The sequence below is a fragment of the Lipotes vexillifer genome, unplaced genomic scaffold, assembly GCF_000442215.2.
Source record: "Lipotes vexillifer unplaced genomic scaffold, Lipotes_vexillifer_v1.1 scaffold102, whole genome shotgun sequence".
NCBI classification, from domain to species: Eukaryota; Metazoa; Chordata; class Mammalia; order Artiodactyla; family Lipotidae; genus Lipotes; species Lipotes vexillifer.
The window spans coordinates 490999-511430 of record NW_006786541.1 but is presented as its reverse complement, the minus strand read 5'-3'; the positions used below and the strand labels follow the sequence as shown (position 1 = coordinate 511430).

The 20432-nt window shown below is 38.5% G+C and overlaps 1 protein-coding gene across 1 annotated transcript in view; it reads left to right on the top strand.

The window, feature by feature from the left end:
* TLN2 (talin 2) overlaps positions 1–20432 on the top strand; it is a 454271-nt gene that overhangs the window by 268910 nt on the left and 164929 nt on the right. The window contains exons 10-11 of the mRNA XM_007458874.1: positions 4170–4233; positions 5433–5537. Coding sequence (XP_007458936.1) covers positions 4170–4233; positions 5433–5537 — 169 coding nt within the window. The remainder of the gene's footprint in view (positions 1–4169; positions 4234–5432; positions 5538–20432) is intronic.

Genomic DNA, 20432 nt, shown 5'->3' with positions numbered 1-20432 from the left:
TAAGGGCCTGCTGCCTAGATGTTTCTTAGGTTCCTTCCTGCGGACTGACGTGGGGGTCTCTTGATTAGGCTAGAGTATTCTGGTGGTGCTCAAACCTAGATCCCTGACATTCCAGAAAATATACTCAGAATTTTTGTCTGCAGATGTAGTTTGCAGGTTGAAGAGCTATCATGATTCAAGGCATAATGTAGCCAGAACCTGGACCTGACCCACCCCCTTTCTTGGCTGGAGTATTGAAAGCAAATCCAAGACGGCATACCATTTCTCCTATCAGTACTTCACTATGTTTTTCTGACAATGAAAAAATTTTTTTAAATAATTAAAACCCCGCCTAACTGCAAATCCACCCTAATACCAAACAAAATTAGCAGCAATTCTTTAATCACATCTAATACCCAGTCTGTGTTAAATTCTCCCCTGCATTGTATTAAAAATGTCATTTTATACTTTGTTAATATCAGGATCCAAACAAGGCCTGTAGTGGTTGGTGTTTTTCTTTTTTAAAAAACAGCTTTATTGAGATGGAGTTTGCATACCATACAACTGGCCCATTTAAAATTGATATTTCAGCGTTTTTTAGTGTATTCAAAAGATTGTGCAGCCATTACCACAATCTAATTTTAGAACATTTGTCTCCCTCCTACAATAAGCCCTGTGTCCATTAGCAGTCATTCCCCAGGTTCCCCTCTCCCTTCCTCAGCCTTTGCAACCTCTAGTCCTATCTGCCTCTATAGATTTGACTATTCTGGATGCTTCATATAAATAGAATCATACAGTTTGTGGTCCTTTGTGATGGGTTTCTTTCACTTTGCACAGTGTTTCCATATTGTTGCATGTATCATACTTAATGCCTTTTTATTGCCAAATGAAGTTACATTGTATGGCTAAACTACATTTATTCATCCACTCATCAGTTGATGGACATTTGCGTTGTTTCCACCTTTTGGCCATTATGAATACTACTACTGTGAACATTCACGTACAAATGTTTATGTGGACATATGTTTTTACTTTTCCTAGATATATGCCTAGGAGTAGAATTGCTGTTTAATCTTTTGAGGAACTACCAAATTGTTTTCCACAACAGCTGCGCCATTTTACATTCCCACTAGCAGTGTGTGAAGGTTCCAAATTCTCCATAACCTCGCCAACACGCCTTACTGTCTGTCTTTTTTACTGTAGTGTCCTACTGGGTATGCACTGGTACGCTATTGTGGTTTTTCTTTGTGTTTTCCTGATGGCTGCTGGTGTTGAGAATATTTTCACGTGTTTTTGACCATTTTTATCTCTTCTTTGGAGAAGTGTCTATTCAAGATCCTATGACCATTTTTAATTTTTTTTTTTTAAAATCATTAGTTGTAAGAGGTTTTATATATTCTGGATACAAGTCCTTATCAGATATATAATTTGCACATATTTTCTCCCATTCTGTGGGCTGTGTCTTCACTTTTTTAATGATTTGTTTTGCAGTTTAATGTTTGAAATTTTGATGTAGTCCCGTTTATTTTTTTTTTCATTTGCTGCATATGCTTTTAGTATTGTATTTTAAAAGTCTTTGCCTAACCCAAGGTCATAAAAATTTACTCCTTTATTTTCTTCTAAGAGTTAGAGATTTAATTTAGTTCTTACATTTAGGTCAGTTATCCATTTGGAGTTAATTTTTAAGTGTCATGTGAGATAGGAGGTCTAACTTCTTTGTTTTGCATGTGGTTATCCACTTGTCTCAGCACCGTTTGTTAAAAAGACTATTCTTTTCCCACTGAAGTGTCTTGGCACGCTTGTTGAAAATCAGTTGTCTGTAAAGGTAAGGGTTAATTTCTCAATTCTGTTCTGTTGACCTATATGTCTGTTTTTATGTCAGTACCATACTATCTTTGTTACTGTAGCTTTGTAATAAATATGTTTCTTAAAACTCTGTTAATCTGTGTGTCATCTTTTTCACCTCTACCAGCAAGCCATTTATTTGTGAAAAACCTGGGTTATTTGTATAATATTTACAATGATGGGATTTGGCTCATTGGATCTTGGTAGTGTCACTTACCATGTTCTTCTCTCTCTCTTTTTTTTAAACTATTAGCTTTTTAAACTATTAGGGTTTTTTTTTCTTTTTTTGTAAACTTAGATTTATATTTAGACTCTTAATGAAATTCATATTCAGTTATATATTTACTTATTTTTTCTCTATTGCCAAGAATACTTCCTAGGTGGTACTGTATACTTCCTGTTATATTAGTCAGAAGGCATATGCTGTGTGGTTATCTCACTCTCATTTAAAATTGATCATTGGGTTTGAATCAGACTGATCCTTCTGTTATAAAGTCCCCCATTAACTTGTTACTTACTGGTTTTAGCAGCTACTCATGCTTGTTCTGATCTATTGGCTATTTCATTAAGAGTTGTAAAATGATTTTGGAATTCTATTATTCCTTCTGCATTTATTAGCTTTGTTTCTTTTCCTTTATCAATTTTCGGTGTGAGCTGGTGCCCTAGCAGCCTCTTAAGGTGATCAATGATTATTTCAAAGAATCTTTATTGAATTTTACGTACCTGTGTTTTGACCAATTGCAGTCTTCATTCTTTCTGATGCTCAAATTGCCCCTTACATGAAATTAATTCCATGATGTCTGGGGTTTGCTTCAAATAATCCATGAGAGGGCATGTGGGTAAGGGAGTAGATGAGTCATGAATAGCTATGAGTTATTATTGTTGAAGTTGGTCAGTGAGCACATTGTTCTGTCCTCTCTTCTTTTTTTGCGGTACGCGGGCCTCTCACTGTTGTGGCCTCTCCTGTTGCGGAGCACAGGCTCCGGACGTGCAGGCTCAGGGGCCATGGCTCACGGGCCCAGCCGCTCCACGGCATGTGGGATCTTCCCGGACCGGGGCACGAACCCGTGTCCCCTGCACTGGCAGGTGGACTCTCAACCACTGCGCCACCAGGGAAGCCCTGTCCTCTCTTCTTCTGTATGAGGTTTTAAAAATCACCCCATGTTTGGCCATTGGTTATCCCTTGATGTCAGTCCAGTGTCATTTTGATAACTTCCTTGATCCTCAGGCACAAGAAGCCCCAGGAACATTTTATACATCTCCTGTCCCAAAGCTAGAATCAGCCATTTCTCCAAGGATCCTGGATTCCTCTTAGTGGGAAATGGTGTTGGAAGACCACCTGGCTGATGCACTGGGGGTGCTCATTGCCACCCGGTTTTTCTTGCCCTTAGCCTCTGCAGTGGACACAAGTAGAAAATTTTTTCAGAAAAAGAAAAATGAATCAGACATTCAGATCAATATTTGCATTCAGATGAAAGATTGCAGGGTTTTCATTTAACTTCTTTTGATTTATTTGTTTCATGCTACAAATCTTGATTTCTAACAACTAACATAATTATTTATTTACTTTATCCTAATTATATATAATATCTACCTACTTAGATAATGTAATATACTAATTTTATAGTGTGTGTATTTGTGTATATATTTAGGGGGAAGAGTAGATATTAGTTTTGAAATAATGGTATCAGTATTTAACAAGTCTACTGTGGTCCATTTTATCTTTAAGATATATCTCATTGGGGGTGGGTACTGTCAAAAGACTGTTTTTCAGAGTTAGGCTGTTGGTTCCATACACTGTTAGGTTCATTTGTTTCAATTTGCTTTAGATTTTTAGGTGTTGCATTTTACCCGTTTGTGATTTCATTTGATTCTAAAGTGAAGACTATAGTACAAGGAAAATTAAGAGGTTTAATTTCCATTCTTGTTCCCTTGTCCCTGTTTTTTCCTTCTTTCCATTAAGAATCATTTTTATTAGTACTAGATTTATCCTTCTAATGTTTTTAAAAATACATATTAACAGTACAAAATGGAGGATATTTTCCTCCCTTTATCATGAAGGTTAGCATACTGTACACTCTTGGGCGCTTTACTTTGTCATTTTACAGTATATCCTGGACAATCTTTCTTCTTGAATATGTTAGTTTGACCCTTTTTATCAGACTGCTTTTATATTTGCATCTTATTGAAGAGCATTGTGGGATATGGCTGTCTGTTATTAATTATACCATAAAGTACTGAGAGTTAGGGACTTAACTGTGAGTTTTATGAAAAGTTTCTTTTCGTTCTTCCTCAACATAGAGTATGATAAATACCTTACCTTTTTTTTATTCTCTCTCTCTCAGTCTAAAGGAATTCCTGCCCAAAGAATACATCAAGCAGAGAGGAGCTGAAAAGAGAATATTTCAGGTACTGGAAATGTTCAGAACTTTATTATTCTCCTCACTTTATTATTCTCCTCATGCATCCACAAAGCCTATCCTCATTTATTAGTCCAAGAGGGGCCTCTGCACGATGGTTTCATACCCCACGCATGTACTCTGCTTATATAATAAATGATTTGTGACTCTGGAGTAAAGAAGCTGACAGTTCTACTCTGGGCAGATTTATTATCTTAATCCATACCTTCTTGCTAAAGGTTCCTTAGCCCTTCTGAGAAAAATGTGCATACGTTTAATTTCAGAGACGTTATCTTGGAAGCATTGAAACAAGGCAATTTGCCATTAAAATGCGCTGAGGAAGACACTTCAAGAAGCCTTTTTTAATCCTGAGATTTGTTTTTTGAACCTCAGAATTTGGGAACTGGTGTCTTTTTAAAATCCAGGTTTATTCTAAAATTCAGAAAGTTATCTATTCTAGGCAACCAGTAAAAAAAAGCCCTGTCATCAACTTTGCCAGGAAACAATCAGTCTAGTGAATCGAAAATACCAAAGTGTTTTGGCAATGAAATGTAAATATAAATTGGAAGAGATAAACTTCATGTGTATAAAAACATTGTTGTTTTTTTTTTGCGGTACGCGGGCCTCTCACTGTTGTGGCCTCTCCCGTTGCGGAGCAACAGGCTCCGGACGCGCAGGCTCAGCGGCCATGGCTCACGGGTGCAGCCGCTCTGCGGCATGTGGGATCTTCCCGGACCGGTGCATGAATCCGTGTCCCCTGCATCGGCAGGCGGACTCTTTTTAAATCCAGTATTGTTTGCACACACTGAGATGTCCAGGCATTTATATATCCTGCTCTTTGGAAAACTTTATCTTTTGCCTGGATGTTAGAATCCAGGACAAGAACATTTTTCTAGTTCTCCTTTGACGTGTTGGTCCTGAACCTTTCGGAACGTGGAGCCCTTTGAAAATTAGGTTACAATTATGGACCCTGTTCTTGCCACGCTGCATGTGCATGAATTGTTGCATATAACTGTGAAATCTATAGGGAATTTGGGTTCACGTGCTAGTTACGAAACTGTGCATTAGCACTTTCTGTGTGCTCTGACCCTCGGTCAGCAGGGACATGCATCCACAAAGACATAGACACCATGTGGAATAACACCTCTCACAAAGTCCACCTGCTGTCAGAGCTGCAGTAACTGGTCCCTGCCTCTGTCACGTTTGTAGGAGCACAAGAACTGTGGAGAGATGAACGAAATAGAAGCCAAGGTCAAGTATGTCAAACTCGCCCGGTCTCTCCGGACGTACGGTGTGTCCTTTTTCCTGGTAAAGGTGAGTTGGGCGTGATGGAGGGGGCGTTTGCCTCTGCCACCTCTTTTGTTAAAGGGTTTGCTGTTAACCTTGATTGTCATCTCTAGACCCCTAGCATTTGCACATGGAGCATCTGGGCAGTGGTGACCTGAGTTGAGCTGTGGGACAGACATGAGGTGTAAGAGCTGTGAGGCTGGTGAGTGAGCTTGGCTGCCTGCAGGCCTCAGGACAGCTGTGTCTTGGCTCTGCTCTCAGTCACTGCTATAAAGTCCCTGAAGGAGTACCTTTACTTTCACTTGCTAGCACTTTCCCCTGAGAATGTTTCACTTAAGATCTTCCAGAGTGCACTGGACTAAGTGAAGGTTGTTGACCACTGCAGGCCAAATCAAATTCATGTGGTAGTTATGGTACTGAATTTGTACCCTTTTAGATGGGTCTTGGGATTTTCTGTTACCTTCAGATCTGTTTTCACAGGAATTGCTGGCCTGACTACTAGAGGGACAGAGGTGGGTCTTTGAAATTCAACCTGTGAGCAAGCAGAGGGTGTGTTCTTGAATTCACTAAGAAGCCCTCCCAGTAGCTTCCTTCCCCGTTTTCATATCCTGACCACACGTACTCTCTTGTAGTCATCCCTCTGATAGGTTTCATTATTTCCATTTGCTTTGCTGTGACTCTGGGTCTCCTGTCTCTTTCTCTTCACCCTGGAGAAAGCTCTACCATGTGATGAACTTTCTTGTGCTGCTTGAGGCCCAGGGGAGTGTTACCAGCTGTGTTGCAGCTGCTTCTAGGGACTGAAGTTGGAAGGTCAGTGACAGGGTGGTTTAAGGAGGTGTCTATTCCCACAGCTAAAAAGAACTGGAAAAGAAAGAAGTTTTGCTGTCTACTAGAATGTTTGTGGATATGGATGCTTTTCTTGACTCCAGTCCTCATTGGAGGAAGCTGCTTCATTTGGGGCCAAGAGAAATAAAAGATATTATATGGAAAAAAGGTGTATGTTTAATGCTAATTAGTTATTTCAGCCAAACAGCTCTCAGCTTTATACCAGAAAATGCTGGGGCCCTTGCAAATAAAGAAAGCATAGGTGAATCACTTTGTTTTTAAGAAAAATAATTTAGAAATTGAATTTTTCATTTCAGTGTGTTTTAAACTATCAATCCGTTTTTGAATGGTGCTGATGGCGGTATTCTAGGTAATGACTAGGTAATTTCCCAATATTAATAATGACAGTAATAACAGTAAACAATTATATGTCAGGCGTGTCTTATTCAAATCTGTCAGCATCCCAATGGCAGAATTACTGCTATTATCTTCTTTTTATAAATGAGAATCAAGGCCAGAAAGATCAATGACTCAGCTGGGACCATAAGCCTAGTAGCTGTAGGAGGTAGGACTTGAATTCAGGTCTCTCTGACTTAAAAGCCTGTGTTCCCAGGCAGTGGGCTATGCTGACTTACTTAGGGTGGCCCCATTTGACATGTGCTCACCTGCTTTCATTATCCTACCCCCCACACACCCCCACCATGAGTACATGGTGAGATCTGCTTGTTTTAGAAGAAAAGTCTGCTTTTCATTTATTTATTTTTTTAATTAATTAATTAATTTATTTTTGGCTGCGTTGGGTCTTCGTTGTTGTGCGCAGGCTTTCTCTAGTTGCAGCGAGCGGGGGCTACTCTTTGTTGTGGTGCACGGGCTTCTCATTGCAGTGGCTTCTCTTGTTGCAGAGCACGGGCTCTAGGTGCGTGGGCTTCAGTAGTTGTGGCATGTGGGCTCGGTAGTTGTGGCATGTGGGCTCAGTAGTTGTGGCTTGCGGGCTCTAGAGTGCAGGCTCTAGAGTGCAGGCTCAGTAGTTGTGGCGCACAGGCTTAGTTGCTCCGTGGCATGTGGGATCTTCCCTGACCAGGGCTTGAACCCGTGTCCCCTGCATTGGCAGGCGGATTCTTAACCATTGCGCCACCAGGAAGTCCCGGCTTTTCATTTATTATTCTGATGAGTTCTAATACCTCACAAAGATTAAGTTGTTTTCAGCATCTCCAATGATACTGGTATCATTTTCCATGGTTGTGTGGGTTTGAGTTTTTCTCTAGTCCTTCAATTTATCTTTCAAATTCATATTGTTTTCTATTAATACCATCAAACTTCACAGAGTCAGTTTCAGTGTTGTGCATAAAGATCAGTAAATTTAGGAAAATACATAGCACACAGCAGTCTGCATGTAATTAAAAAGAGACATTGAATAGCAAGTTCCAGGAAAGAGAAATTTGTTCTCCACATATAATTTAGGGCCTGGGGAGAATCTGTCCATGGCTAGTAGGATAATAAGAGGTAAAACACAGATGTTATGGTTATTGCAAGGTCTTGCAGGTTTGGTCAAATGAAAACTCTTCTTTTACAGAAGTGTTTAAGGCAAAGTAAGAAAGTAATGCAAATTTCCTTCCTTCTTCCTTTTCATTTTTTAAAAATTACATCTCTTTGCAGGAAGGTCAGGGTCAGGAGGTAGGCAGCACTGACAGCTTTCATATACATGTTAGACATTCACATTTTGTTTTTCATTACTTTTATTTTTTGTCACTATAAAAGTGAGTATACTGCTCATTTCAATTTTTTGCTCAGTGGTCTTATTTAGTGTACATTTTATTTTTTTAGTTTATTTAATTTATTTATTTATTTATTTATTTATTTATTGCTGTACGCCGGCCTCTCACTGTTGTGGCCTCTCCCGTTGAGGAGCACAGGCTCCGGACGCGCAGGCTCAGCGGCCATGGCTCACGGGCCCAGCCGCTCCGCAGCATGTGGGAACTTCCCAGACCGGGGCACGAACCCGTGTCCCCTGCGTCGGCAGGCGGACTCTCAACCACTGTGCCACCAGGGAAGCCCTACATTTTATTTTTAAGTTGATTTTGATAGAGTTTATTTGATCATAGTTTGCCCTATTTTAAAAGTAAATTCAGGAATAATGCAATATTATGAATTAATATATCCAATAAATCAGAGCAGGTCAAATAAGGTGACATCATATGCACTGAACTATCTAGAAAAGAAATATAGAAAACAGTCTCATTCACAATAGCATCAAAAACGGTAAAATACTTAGGAATAAGTTAAGCCAAGGAAGTGAAAGATGTATATGATGAAAACATTAAAACACTGATGAAAGAAATCGAAGAAGTAAATGAACAGATATCCTGTGTTCTTGGATTGGAAGAATTAAAATTATTAAAATGTCCATACTATTCAAAGCCATCTATGGATTCAATGAAACTGGTCCTCTATCTTACATCATTCACAACAATTCACTCAAAATGGATTAAGGACTTAAGTGTAAGCCATAAAACTGTAAAAATCCTAGAAGAAAACATAGGTGGTAAACTCCTTGACAGCGTTCTAGGCAATGATTTTTTGGATATGGCGTCAAAAGCACAAGCAACAAAAGCAAACGCAAACAAGTTGGACTACATCAAACTAAAAAACTTATGCACATCAAAAGAAACAACAAAAGAAAAAGGCAGCCTACAGAAAGGAGAAAATATTTGCAAACCGTGTATCTGGTAAGGGGTTTATACCCAAAATATATAAGCAATTCTCTGTAACTCCATAGCAAAAAAAACAACAACAAAAAACCCCCCAAATAATCCAATTAAAATGGGCAAAGGACATGAGTAGACATTTTTCCAAAGAGGATATTCAGATAGCCATGAGGTACATGGAAAGGTACTCAGCATCGCTAACATCAGGGAAATACAGATCAAAGCCACAAGGAGATATCACCTCACCCCTGTTTTAAAAAAAAGACAAGGAATAACAAGGGTTAGCAAGGATGTGGAGAGAAGAGAGTCCTTGTGCACTGTTGGTAGAAATGTAAATTGGTACAGCTGCTGTGGTGAACAGCGTGGAGGGTCCTCAAAAATTTAAAAATAGAACTGCCATATGATCCAGCAATCCCACTTCTGGATATATATCTGAAGGAATTGAAATCACAAGCTCAAAGAGATATCTGTACTCCTCTGTTCTTTGAACCATTATTTACAATAACCAAGATATGGAAGCAATCTAACTGTCCACCAGCAGGTGAATAGATAAAGAAAACGTGGTAGGTAAATACGGTGGAATATCTTTCAACCATAAAAGAGAAATTCCTGCCATTTGCAACAACATGGATGAAACTTGAGGTCGGGAAGAGATATGGGGACATATGTATAGGTATAACTGATTCACTTAGTTATAAAGCAGAAACTAACACACCACTGTAAAGCAATTATACTCCAATAAAGTTGTTAATTAATAAATAAATAAATAAAAAGAAACTTCAGGGCATTATGCTAAGTGAAATAAATCAGAGAAAGACAAATACTGTATGATCTGACTTATACGTGGAATTTTCAAAAGCCAAAGTCACAAAAACAGTAGATTCGTGGTTGCTGGTGTGGGGAAATGAGTAAATGTTGGTCAAAGCACACCAACTTGCAGTTTTTTTGTTTTTTTTTTTTGCGGTACGCAGGCCTCTCACTGTTGTGGCCTCTCCCGTTGCGGAGCACAGGCTCCGGACGTGCAGGTCCAGCGGCCATGGCTCACGGGCCCAGCCGCTCTGCGGCATGTGGGATCTTCGCGGACCGGGGCACGAACCCGTGTCCCCTGCATCGGCAGGCGGACTCTCAACCACTGTGCCACCAGGGAAGCCCCCCAACTTGCAGTTTTAAGAGGAATACCTTTTGAGGAACTAATGTACAGCATGGTGACTATAGTTCTCAATACTGTATTACATACTTGCAAGTTGCTAAGAGAGTAAATTTTTTTTAATTTTTTTATTTTTTATTAAACATTTTTTTTAATAACTATTTTTTTGGAGTGTTGTGTTTTCGTTTTCATTTGTCTCTTGGTATTTTTTAATTTCCTCTTTGATTTCTTCAGTGATCCATTGGTTGTTTAGTAGCATATTATTTAGCTTCCACATGTTTGTATTTTTTGCAGTTTTTTCCGTACAGTTAATTTCTAGCCTCATAGTGTTGTGGTTGGAAAAGATGCTTGATATAATTTCCATTTTCTTAAATTTACTTAGGTTCTCTTTGTGGCCCAGCATGTGATCTATCCTGGAGAATGTTCCATGTGCAGTTGAAAAGAATGTATATTCTACTGCTTTTGGATGGAGTGCTCTGTAAATATCAGTTAGGTCCATTTGGTCTAATGTGTCATTTCAAGCCTGTGTTTCCTTATTGATTTTCTGTCTGGATGATCTGTCCATTGATATAAGTGGGGTGTTAAAGTCCCCCAGTATTATTGTGTTATTGTCAATTTCTCCTTTTATATGTGTTAACATTTGCCTTTTATCTTGAGGTGCTCTTATGTTGGGTGCATATATATTTACAATTGTTGTGTTTTCTTCTTGATCTGATCCTTTGATTATTATGTAGTGTCCTTCTTTGTCTCTTGTAAGAGTGTTTATTTTAAAGTCTATTTTGTCTAAGTGTTGCTACTTCGGCTTTCTTTTGATTTCCATTTGCTTAGAATACCTTTTTCCACCCCCTCATTTTCAGTCTGTATGTGTCTCTAGATCTGAAGTGAGTCTCTTGTAGGCAGGATATACAGGTCCTGTTTTGTTATCCATTCAGCCAGTCAGTGTCTTTTGGCTGGAGCATGTAGTCTGTTTGCATTTCAGCTAATTACCCATATGTATATTCCTATTGCCATTTTGTTAATTGTTTTGGGTTTGTTTTTGTAGGTCTTTTTTTTCCCCTTTCTTCTTTGGTTCTCTTCTCTTGTGATTTGATGACTCTCTTTAGTGTTAGGTTTGGCTTCCTTTTTCTTTTTCATGTGTATATCTATTATAGATTTTTGTCTTGCAGTTACCATGAGGTTTTTGTATAGCAGTGTATGTATACACCTGCTTGTTTTAAGTTGCTCATCTCTTAATTTCAAATGCATTTTAGATACCCTGCATTTGTACTGTCCTCCCCTCACGATTACTGTTCTTCATATTATATTTTACATCTAATTCTTTTGTGTATCCCTTAACTGCTTATTGTGGATACAGATGATTTTACTGTTTTTGTCCTCCCTACTAGCTTTGTGTGTAGATGATATCCTACCTTGATTGTATGTTTGCCTTTACCAGTGAGCTTTTCCATTTCATGACTTTCTTATTTATGACTGTGGCCTTTTCTACCTAGAGAAATTCCTTTAGCGTTTGTTTTAAAGCTGGTTTGGTGGTGCTGAATTCTTTTAGCTTTTGCTTGTCCATAAAGCTTTTGATTTCTCCATCAAATGTGAACGAGAGCCCTGCTGGGTAGAGTATTCTCCGCTGTAGATTTTTCTCTTTCATCACTTTAAGTATGTCCTGCCACTCCCTTCTGGCCTGCAGATTTTTTCTGCTGAAAAAATCAATGGATAGCCTTATGGTAGTTCCCTTGTATATTATTTGTTGCTTTTCTCTTGTTGCTTTTCATATTCTTGCTAAGAGTGTAAATCTTAAATGTCCTCATCATAGCAACTACAAAAAGGTAATTTTGTGAGGTGAAGGATGTGTTAACCTTACTGTGGTAGTCATTTCTCAATATATACATATATCAAATCATATGGCACACCTTAAACTTACATAATGTTCTATGTCAGTTATAATCTAAATAAAGCTGGAAAAGATGGCATCATGTGATCATTTGATAAATGATAAAGCCACTAAGGTGTTTGATAAAATTCAGGTACTCATTATAAAAATTTCCATAAAATGCTGGAATAAAAGTGTACTTCCTCAACAGGATAGAATGTTTTAAACCTATCATCAGCATTCTACTCAACAGAGAAGTGCTAGAGAGAAATCTGTAAAAATTGGGATCAGAACAAGTTACCCTTTAACACTGTTTTGGAAGTTATAGGAAGTGTGGTAAGACATAAAAAATTTTTTAAATGCATAACTTTAGGAAATGAAAAAATTATTACTCTTTGCTATGATTGTTTGTCTTTTAACAAAGACAAACAATCATATTTTTAACTATGTGCTTTGAAATAATGATAGATTCACAGGAAGTTGGAAAACTAATTCAGAGAATCAAAAAGTCAGAGTAACAAGTATGGGTGAGGATGTAGGGAAGCTGGAGCCCTCATATACTGCTGCTAGGAATGTAAAATGGTGCAGCCACCTTAGAGAGTAGTCTGGCACTTCCTCAATTATTAAACATAGAGATACCATATGACCTAGTAGTTCCGCTCCTCGGTATATATGCCCAAGAGAATTCAAAGCACATGTCCACAGAAAAACTTGTACATGAAAGTGTATAGCTGCATTTAGCAAAAATGTGGAAACAACCCACATGTTCGTCAGCCGATGAATGGATGAACAAAATGTGGTATATCCATAAGGTGCAATATTATTTGGTCATAAAAAGAAATGAAGTGTACTGCTCCATGCTACAGGCATGGATGAATTTTGGAAATGTTATGTGAAGTGAAAGAAACCTGTCACAAGATTCCATTGATCCAGAATGTCCAGAATGGCAAATCCATAGAGACAGAAAGTAGATGAGTGGTTGCTTAAGAGTGGGGTGGGATCAGCGGACCTATGTGAGTAATAGCTTATGGTACAGGATTTTTCTTTTTTGAGGTGACAAAAATGTTTTAAAATTGACTGTGGTGATAGTTACACATATCTGTAAATATACTAAAATCCACTGAATTAGATACTTTAAATAGGTCTATTGTATGGTATGTGAATTATATCTCAATAACGTAAAAATAAATAATAATACAGAGAGTTCCCTTTTCATCGTTTCCCTCAATGGTAACTATAGTACAATGTCACACCCAGGATATCGACTTGGTACAGTTCATAGACGTTAATCAGATTTCACGTTCTGTATGTACTCATTTGTGTGTGTGTGTGTGTGTGTGTGTGTGTGTGTGTGTGTTTAGTTCTATGCAGTTTTTTTCATGTGTAGATTTGTGTTACCACCACTGTAGTCAAGATATTGAACTCTAATCCATAGAGAATACCTTTTGCTACCCTTTTATGGCCATATACACATCCCACCCCTTCCTGCTTCTCCTCACACCCTACTCCCTTCCCCTGGTCTCTGTACCCCCTAGCAACCACTGATTTATTGTCTGTCTCAATAATTTTGTTACTTCAAAAGTACTACATAAACAGAATCATATGATACATAGATTTTTGAGGGGTTTTTTTCATTTAGTAGAATTCCCTTGAGATCTCTCCAAGTCATAATGTGTGTCAGTAGTCCATTGCTTTTTATTGCCAAATAGTATTCCATAGTATGGAAGTACCAGTTTGTTTAGCCGTTTATCACTGAAGGACATTTGGGTTGTTTCTAGTTTGTGCCTATTATGAATAAAGCTGCTATAAATATTTGTATATAGGTTTTTGTGAGAATGAAGTGTTCATTTCATTGGGCTAAATGCCCAAGAGTACAATTGCTGAACCATATGGTAAGAACACATTTAGCACTATAACAAACAGCCAGACTATTTTCCAGAGTGACTGTACCATTTTACATTCTTACCAGCAAAATATGAGTGATCCAGTTTCTTATCATCCTCTTCAGCATTTGGTGTTATAGGTTTTGGTGTTTTAGGTTTTTTTATTTTAGCCTTTCTGATAGATGTTTTATGATATCTTATTGCGGTTTTAATTTGCATTTCCCTAATGGCTAATGATTTTGAACATCTTTTCCTGTGCTTATTTGCCATCTGTATATCCTCTTCAGTGAAATGTCTGTTCATGTTTTTTTGACCAACTTTCTAGTTAGATTTTTTTTCTTACTCTTGAGTTTTAAGGGTTCTTTATATATCCTAGGTCCAAGTCCTTTGTTAAATGTGATTTGTGAATATTTTCTCATAGTCTGTAACTTGTCTTTTTATCCTCTTGACAAGGTCTTTCACAGAATATACGTTCTTAATTTTGAAGATGGGCGTTTTATCATTTTTTACTTTTATGGATCTTGCTTTAAGTGTTACGTCTGAGAGGTCTAGCTCTAGGCTCTGAAGATTTTCTCCTGTGTTTAGTTCTAAATGTTCTACAGTTTTACATTTTACGTTTAGGTCCATGGTCCACTTGAGTTTGTTTTGTTTAATTTTAATTTTATTTTATTTGGCTGCATCGCATCTTAATTACAGCACGTGGGATCTTTCTTGCAGCGTGCAGGCTTCTCTCTAGTTGTGGCGCTTGGGCCCCAGAGGGTGCTGGCTCAGTAGTTGCGGTGTGTGGGCTTAGTTGCCCCGCGGCATGTGGGATCTTAGTTCCCTGATCAGGGGTTGCACCCACGTCCTCTGCATTGGAAGGTGGATTGTTAACCGCTGGACCACCAGGGAAGTCCCCACTTGAGTTTGCTTTGTATAAGATGTGAGGTTTTTAGGTCAACGTTCATTTTTGGCCTATGGATGTCCAGTTGCCCCAGCACTGTTTTTTGAAAGGGCTATCCTTCCTCCACTGGATTTTTTCTGTATCCTTGTCAAAATTCGTTTGAATACATTGCTATGAATCTATTTCTATTTCTATTCTGTTCTATTGATTTGTGTTGGTCCTTCCACTGATAATCACACTGTCCTGATCACTTTAGCTGTATAGTAAGCATTAACATCAAGTTGAATGATTCTCTTTACTTTTTTCTTCTTTTCCAAATTGTTTTAGCTAATTTAGGTCCTTTGCCTTTCCATGAACACTTTAGAACAAGGTTGTCTGTATCTACAAAAAACTTAGCTGGGATTTTGATAGGCACTGCATTGAACTTATAGATCAATTGGGGGAGAAAGGATAACTTTACTATGTTGAGTTTTTCAATCCATGAACATGATAGTAGATCCTCTTTGATTTCTTTCATCTACATTTTGTAATTTTCAATGTGCAGATCCTTATACATGTTATAACAATATACAGTCATTTTAATTTTTAGGTTTATTTTTAAATTCAGTGACTAGAGCAGGTAAATTTACAACACATATGTCAGCAGCATGAAATAACCTGCGTGTGTATAAATAAGTGCAACCATTTAGAATATATGGTAAAAAGACATCACACACAGAATAGCACATGCACACACAAAATTGTTTGGGTAAGGGACAGTATGTGTTTTAAAGGCATAAGTAACAGATTTCTCTAGACCCCCCAATCTGAACATACCATTAAATTGTGAAGGAAGTTCATTGGCATAATTTAAGAAGTACGTTAAAAGTGATTAATTCACTACTTGGATAGACTATTTGAAATCCTAAATTAAATAAGTCAATGAAATCGTAATTTATAAAATGTAAATATTGATATTAAACACACTTAATCATACCACATGGCCTTCAGATCAGTATATATTGTGAGAGAACTAGTTTGATACGTTTATAGGTCCTTCCATCATATTTTCCTCTGTATCTGTGTACATCTTGTCCTAATATTCAGAGCATTATGCAGTTGACCCTTGAACAACGTGGGGGTTAGCGGGCATCGACCCTTTGCGCGGTCCAAAATCCGCGTATAACTTACAGTTGGCCCTCTGTACCTGCAGTTTGTCTGTATTCACAGTTCCACATTTGTGGATTCAACCCGTATGGATCATGTAGTTCTATAGTATTAGCTATTGAAAAGAAATGGACTCACCTGGTTCAAACCCATGTGGTTCAAGGGTACCTCATACTGTATTTTATATTGTTATAATAGAAAGTGCTTGGGTGTTGGAGTCGGGAAGACTGGCCTAGAATTCTTGATGCAAGAATTCTAGATTCTTGCCTATGTGAGAAATGACAGAAACTCGTGACTTGGAGAGACATCCTTAACCTTCTGAAACCTCAGTTTCTTCATGTGAAAAATGGGAATGGTAATTCTTTACAGAGCTCTAATGAGGATTAAGTGAGGTAATGTATGTAAAGAAATGTAGTAGCTGGAATGTAGGGATATTTGATACATTCTAGGTTATCCCAACTCCTTAACCCTCTTCACAATTCCCTAATTCCTGGCCCTTGAGTCCTCCGACTTTTCATTAGCTTTTAGAGTTCATGATACAGAGCAGGGGTAAAGGGCCCAGGTAGTCAATATCTTAGCCTTTGCTAGTCGAACCACTCATCTCTATGCTTGTATCCTGAAATCAGTAGGCAATATGTAAATAAATGAGCATGGTGTGTTTCTGTAAAGCTTTATTTATGGATTGTGAAATTTCAATTTCATATAATTTTCACGTTTCATGAAGTATTATTACTCTTAATTTTTTTTTTCAACCATTTAAAAATAGAAAATTCACTCTTAGCTCTCAGGCCAGAAAAGAGGTGCGGGGGGGCGGGCAGAAAACTGGATTTAGTACCTGCCATAGTTTGCTGACCCCGATAGAGAGGATGTCTGTAATAAGCCTGTTATGTGGCAGTGTTCTCAGTGGCTAAGAACATATCCTTCGAAAAGAAAGACCTGGGTTTGGAATTCTGGCTTTGCCACTTAGTTTGACCTTCGATAAGTTACTTTACCTTCCATCTCTAAACCTCAGCTTGCTCACCTAGAGTGCTGACTTTTTATGAGGTTAAAGGAAGTAATATAGAAAAGGGGACGGTTGCACAAATGATCTCAATAAATGGGAGCTGTAAACATCTACAGTCTTCCTCTTTCATTGAAATCTTTTGCAGTTTATCTTGGTAAGTTTTTCAGAACCCCATAAGGAACGGTAAGGCATTTCCCATGACTTGCAAAGACTCTTGTTTCTTTCCCGGAAACCTTTGTGGAAACCTTCTGAGTTATAAACTTGCCTTTAACCTTCCCTGCAACCACAGCCAGAGGCTTGAGGGTTAGATACCTTGGGAGCTGACCCTCTTCTCCCCTCAACTGTAAAAGCATCACAGAGGGCATTCAGAGCATCTCAGAATCATGAATTAAATCAAAATGGATTGCCAGTTGTTTTAGGGAGAGAAATGGCTAATGAACAGGGTCTTTAGCACCATTTTGCTTTGGAGCAGCCATCCCTTTCTGCCGTGCTCCTAAAAGAAAAAAGCATACTGATGACACAGCAAAGCACACAAGGCAGCACTTTGGCAGGAAGCCATTATAGAACTCTGGTGAGCACAGCTGGATCACAGGCTTAGGCCACATTGAAGTTGGGCTTAGAGCCAAAGCATGCCCAGCGCTTAGCCCACTGGCATCCCTCCACCCAAGTCCGAATCTGATGTAAGGCACAGGTGATGTCAGAATCAGCCAATATCCACACCTGCGAGAAGAGCCCGGGGCTGAGCAGTATTGATAACAGCCAGCTGCCAGGACCGAACCCACAGTAATGGTTGAGATGTGCTTGAAAGAGGAGCGGCAGGGCTTATTAGTAGATCCTGACTTTCCTTGGTAGAATACATACCTTCTCCTGCCTGTAAGTTATGTGAGCTCGACACATCCTCAGAACAAAACCAACCTGATGAGGACTGCCTCGAGAGAGAAGTTGCTAGGTAGCTGGCAAACTCGCACCCACAGTCTGCGTGTGTCTGCACGAGAGACGGGTCTTCACTGCATCCTGCCTAGCCTAATTGCTTCTCCTGGAGATAAAGGATGCTGGGGTCTGTAGTTGGAAGACTGGAAAGGAGATGTGTGGAGTGGACTGAGATTCGAGATTTGGAGAGAAAGGGGGAGCCTTATTGCCTCTGGACCTTCTATCATGCAGGTCTGCCACTGAGGGTCTAAGGCAGGTCCTCTGTCAGGGGAGCCCCTTATATCACTAGCACAGAGCTGAGCCCCTCGCTGTTTTAACTTTCTCCAGCTGCTCTGCATTTTGCGGGTAGGCACTGAAATAATTGTGTCCCTTGATGGTGGTCTCTGTTGCTGAGTGACAGTATTTTCTGAGTTCCTTATATACCCTTCCCCCCTAGTCGTGACCTTCTAATGGAATGCCCGCTGTTAAGTTGTTTGCTTGTTCACTCTGTTTTCCTCTCCCAGGCCAGAACCATCTCGACAGGAGTCAGGGCAATCCATCACGTTCCTGTATTCCCTCACCCCAAAGCCCCTCACTGGGGAAGTACAGATTTGAAAGGAGGAAGGCAACAGCTGCAAACCATATTTTATTTCTGATCCCCTTCCTGGTGCCAGCAGCTGGGCTGGTACCAACCCTGTGTGACTAAACTAGCCGCCTGGAACCTCTCCACGTAAATCTTTGTGGCTCCTGAAGCCAAGTGATGTGTACTGGCATGGTCCACCCTGCGCTGATATCACCCCTGGTGGAAATGGCCTCTCCACAAAGGATCTGACTCTTCTCTGAGTTTTTCCTAACTCAGAGGTTCTTACAGTGCCATATTCCCCTCCTCAGACACCCACACAGATTCCTAATGCCTTTATCTCCTCCTCTTGGGAGGAAACTGGAGGTGTGCCGTGACCTTCACTGTTTGCCGGTTTATGAACTGCCCACAGGGGCTGGGAGGAGTGTTTTTGCCTTTTATCTAATTGCTTCCATCAGAAGTAGTATACTGTGGTAGACAGTCTTTTTTGCAGTCAGAGATGTTTTTGAGCTGCTGAAATCTGTGTTCTAATCCTGGCTTTATCACTTACTACTGTTTGCCGTGGGCAAGTTGCTGGTTCCTTCATTTCAAGACTGGCATGATGATGATGATGATGCCACCGCCGCCAGCATTTGGGGGATGCTCTGAAAATTAATGGATAATGATTGTTAAGTATCTGTCACACTCCTGGCTTGTTTTAAGTGCCTGTCCCCTTGTACACACACCCGTATATACTTGCGTACTCTGTGCTAATTTATATGTGTATTCCTCTGGTATTAGTGGTTTGGGCATTGCTAGGTTTCTGCAAATATTTTTTGAAAAGTTTGTTTTTTTCCTGACAACAATAGGAATGTGTATTAAGTTTTTCGAAAAAGGGAAAGCACACGAAAAAATACAAATCGTACGAGATGATCATTGGCACCATTTTGTCATGTAATGAATTTTCTGAAAATTCTATTTAAAATTTTATTTCATGTAGGATCATGCTGTACAGACTTTTTAATTTTTTTAATGTGAATAAATTTTTATTATGAATCCACTTGTTTTCCTATCATATGATTTTTTATAGTTGTAGTCTATTATTTGGATGTACCATAATTTATTTATCATATCTCTTACTGTTGAACTTTGTTGGTTATTTCTAGTTTTTCACTGTGATAAACTCTAGTTGATCCTTCTTGCAGCATAATCTTTATACACATTTATAGGTTCTTTTTGAATAAGTTTTGAAAAGCAAGTTGGGATAAAAGTAGAAACATTTTTAAAGCTTTGAATCTTAAAGCTTTGAATTTTAAAGCTTCTCTTCCATAAAGCCTTTGCTATTTTAAATGCCCACGAGTAGTGGTCCCCCTTCATACCTTCTTTAATTGAGTATTAATTTTTTTAAAAAACTATTACATATACATGAAAATTTATCTTATTGCTTATTATCTAGTTACTCATTTAAACATTTTCTGTTCATGTTCTTTGCCACTTATGTTTGATGATTTATGATAACCTTTAATATATGAAGTGTATGAAATCTTTTATCATACTATTTGTTGTAGATATTTATTCCCCAGTCATTTGCCTTTTAATTTCTTTATGGTGAGGTCTCTTTTTCTCCCACTCTCTCTTTCTTTTTTAAAAAAATGTATCAAAGTCCATATATTTTATAGTTAAAGCTATTAATCTTTTCCTTTATTTATTTTTTTATTTTAGCTTTTGTGCTAAGAAGTCATTTCCCCGTGAGAAATCACAAAAATATCCAACTATGTGTTCTTCCTAAATTATTTACCTTTTTTGAATTTCTTGTGGCATGAGTGTGAGGTAGGGATTCATTATTTTAATAGGCATGATGACTGTTTCTTTAAAAACTTATTAAAACTAATCATAAAATATTTTTAAGGGTCAGTAGATACACATAAAAAATACCAAAATGAAGAACCCAAATGGAAATATATTTCAGTGATTATAAAAAAAAAAAAAAAAAAAAAA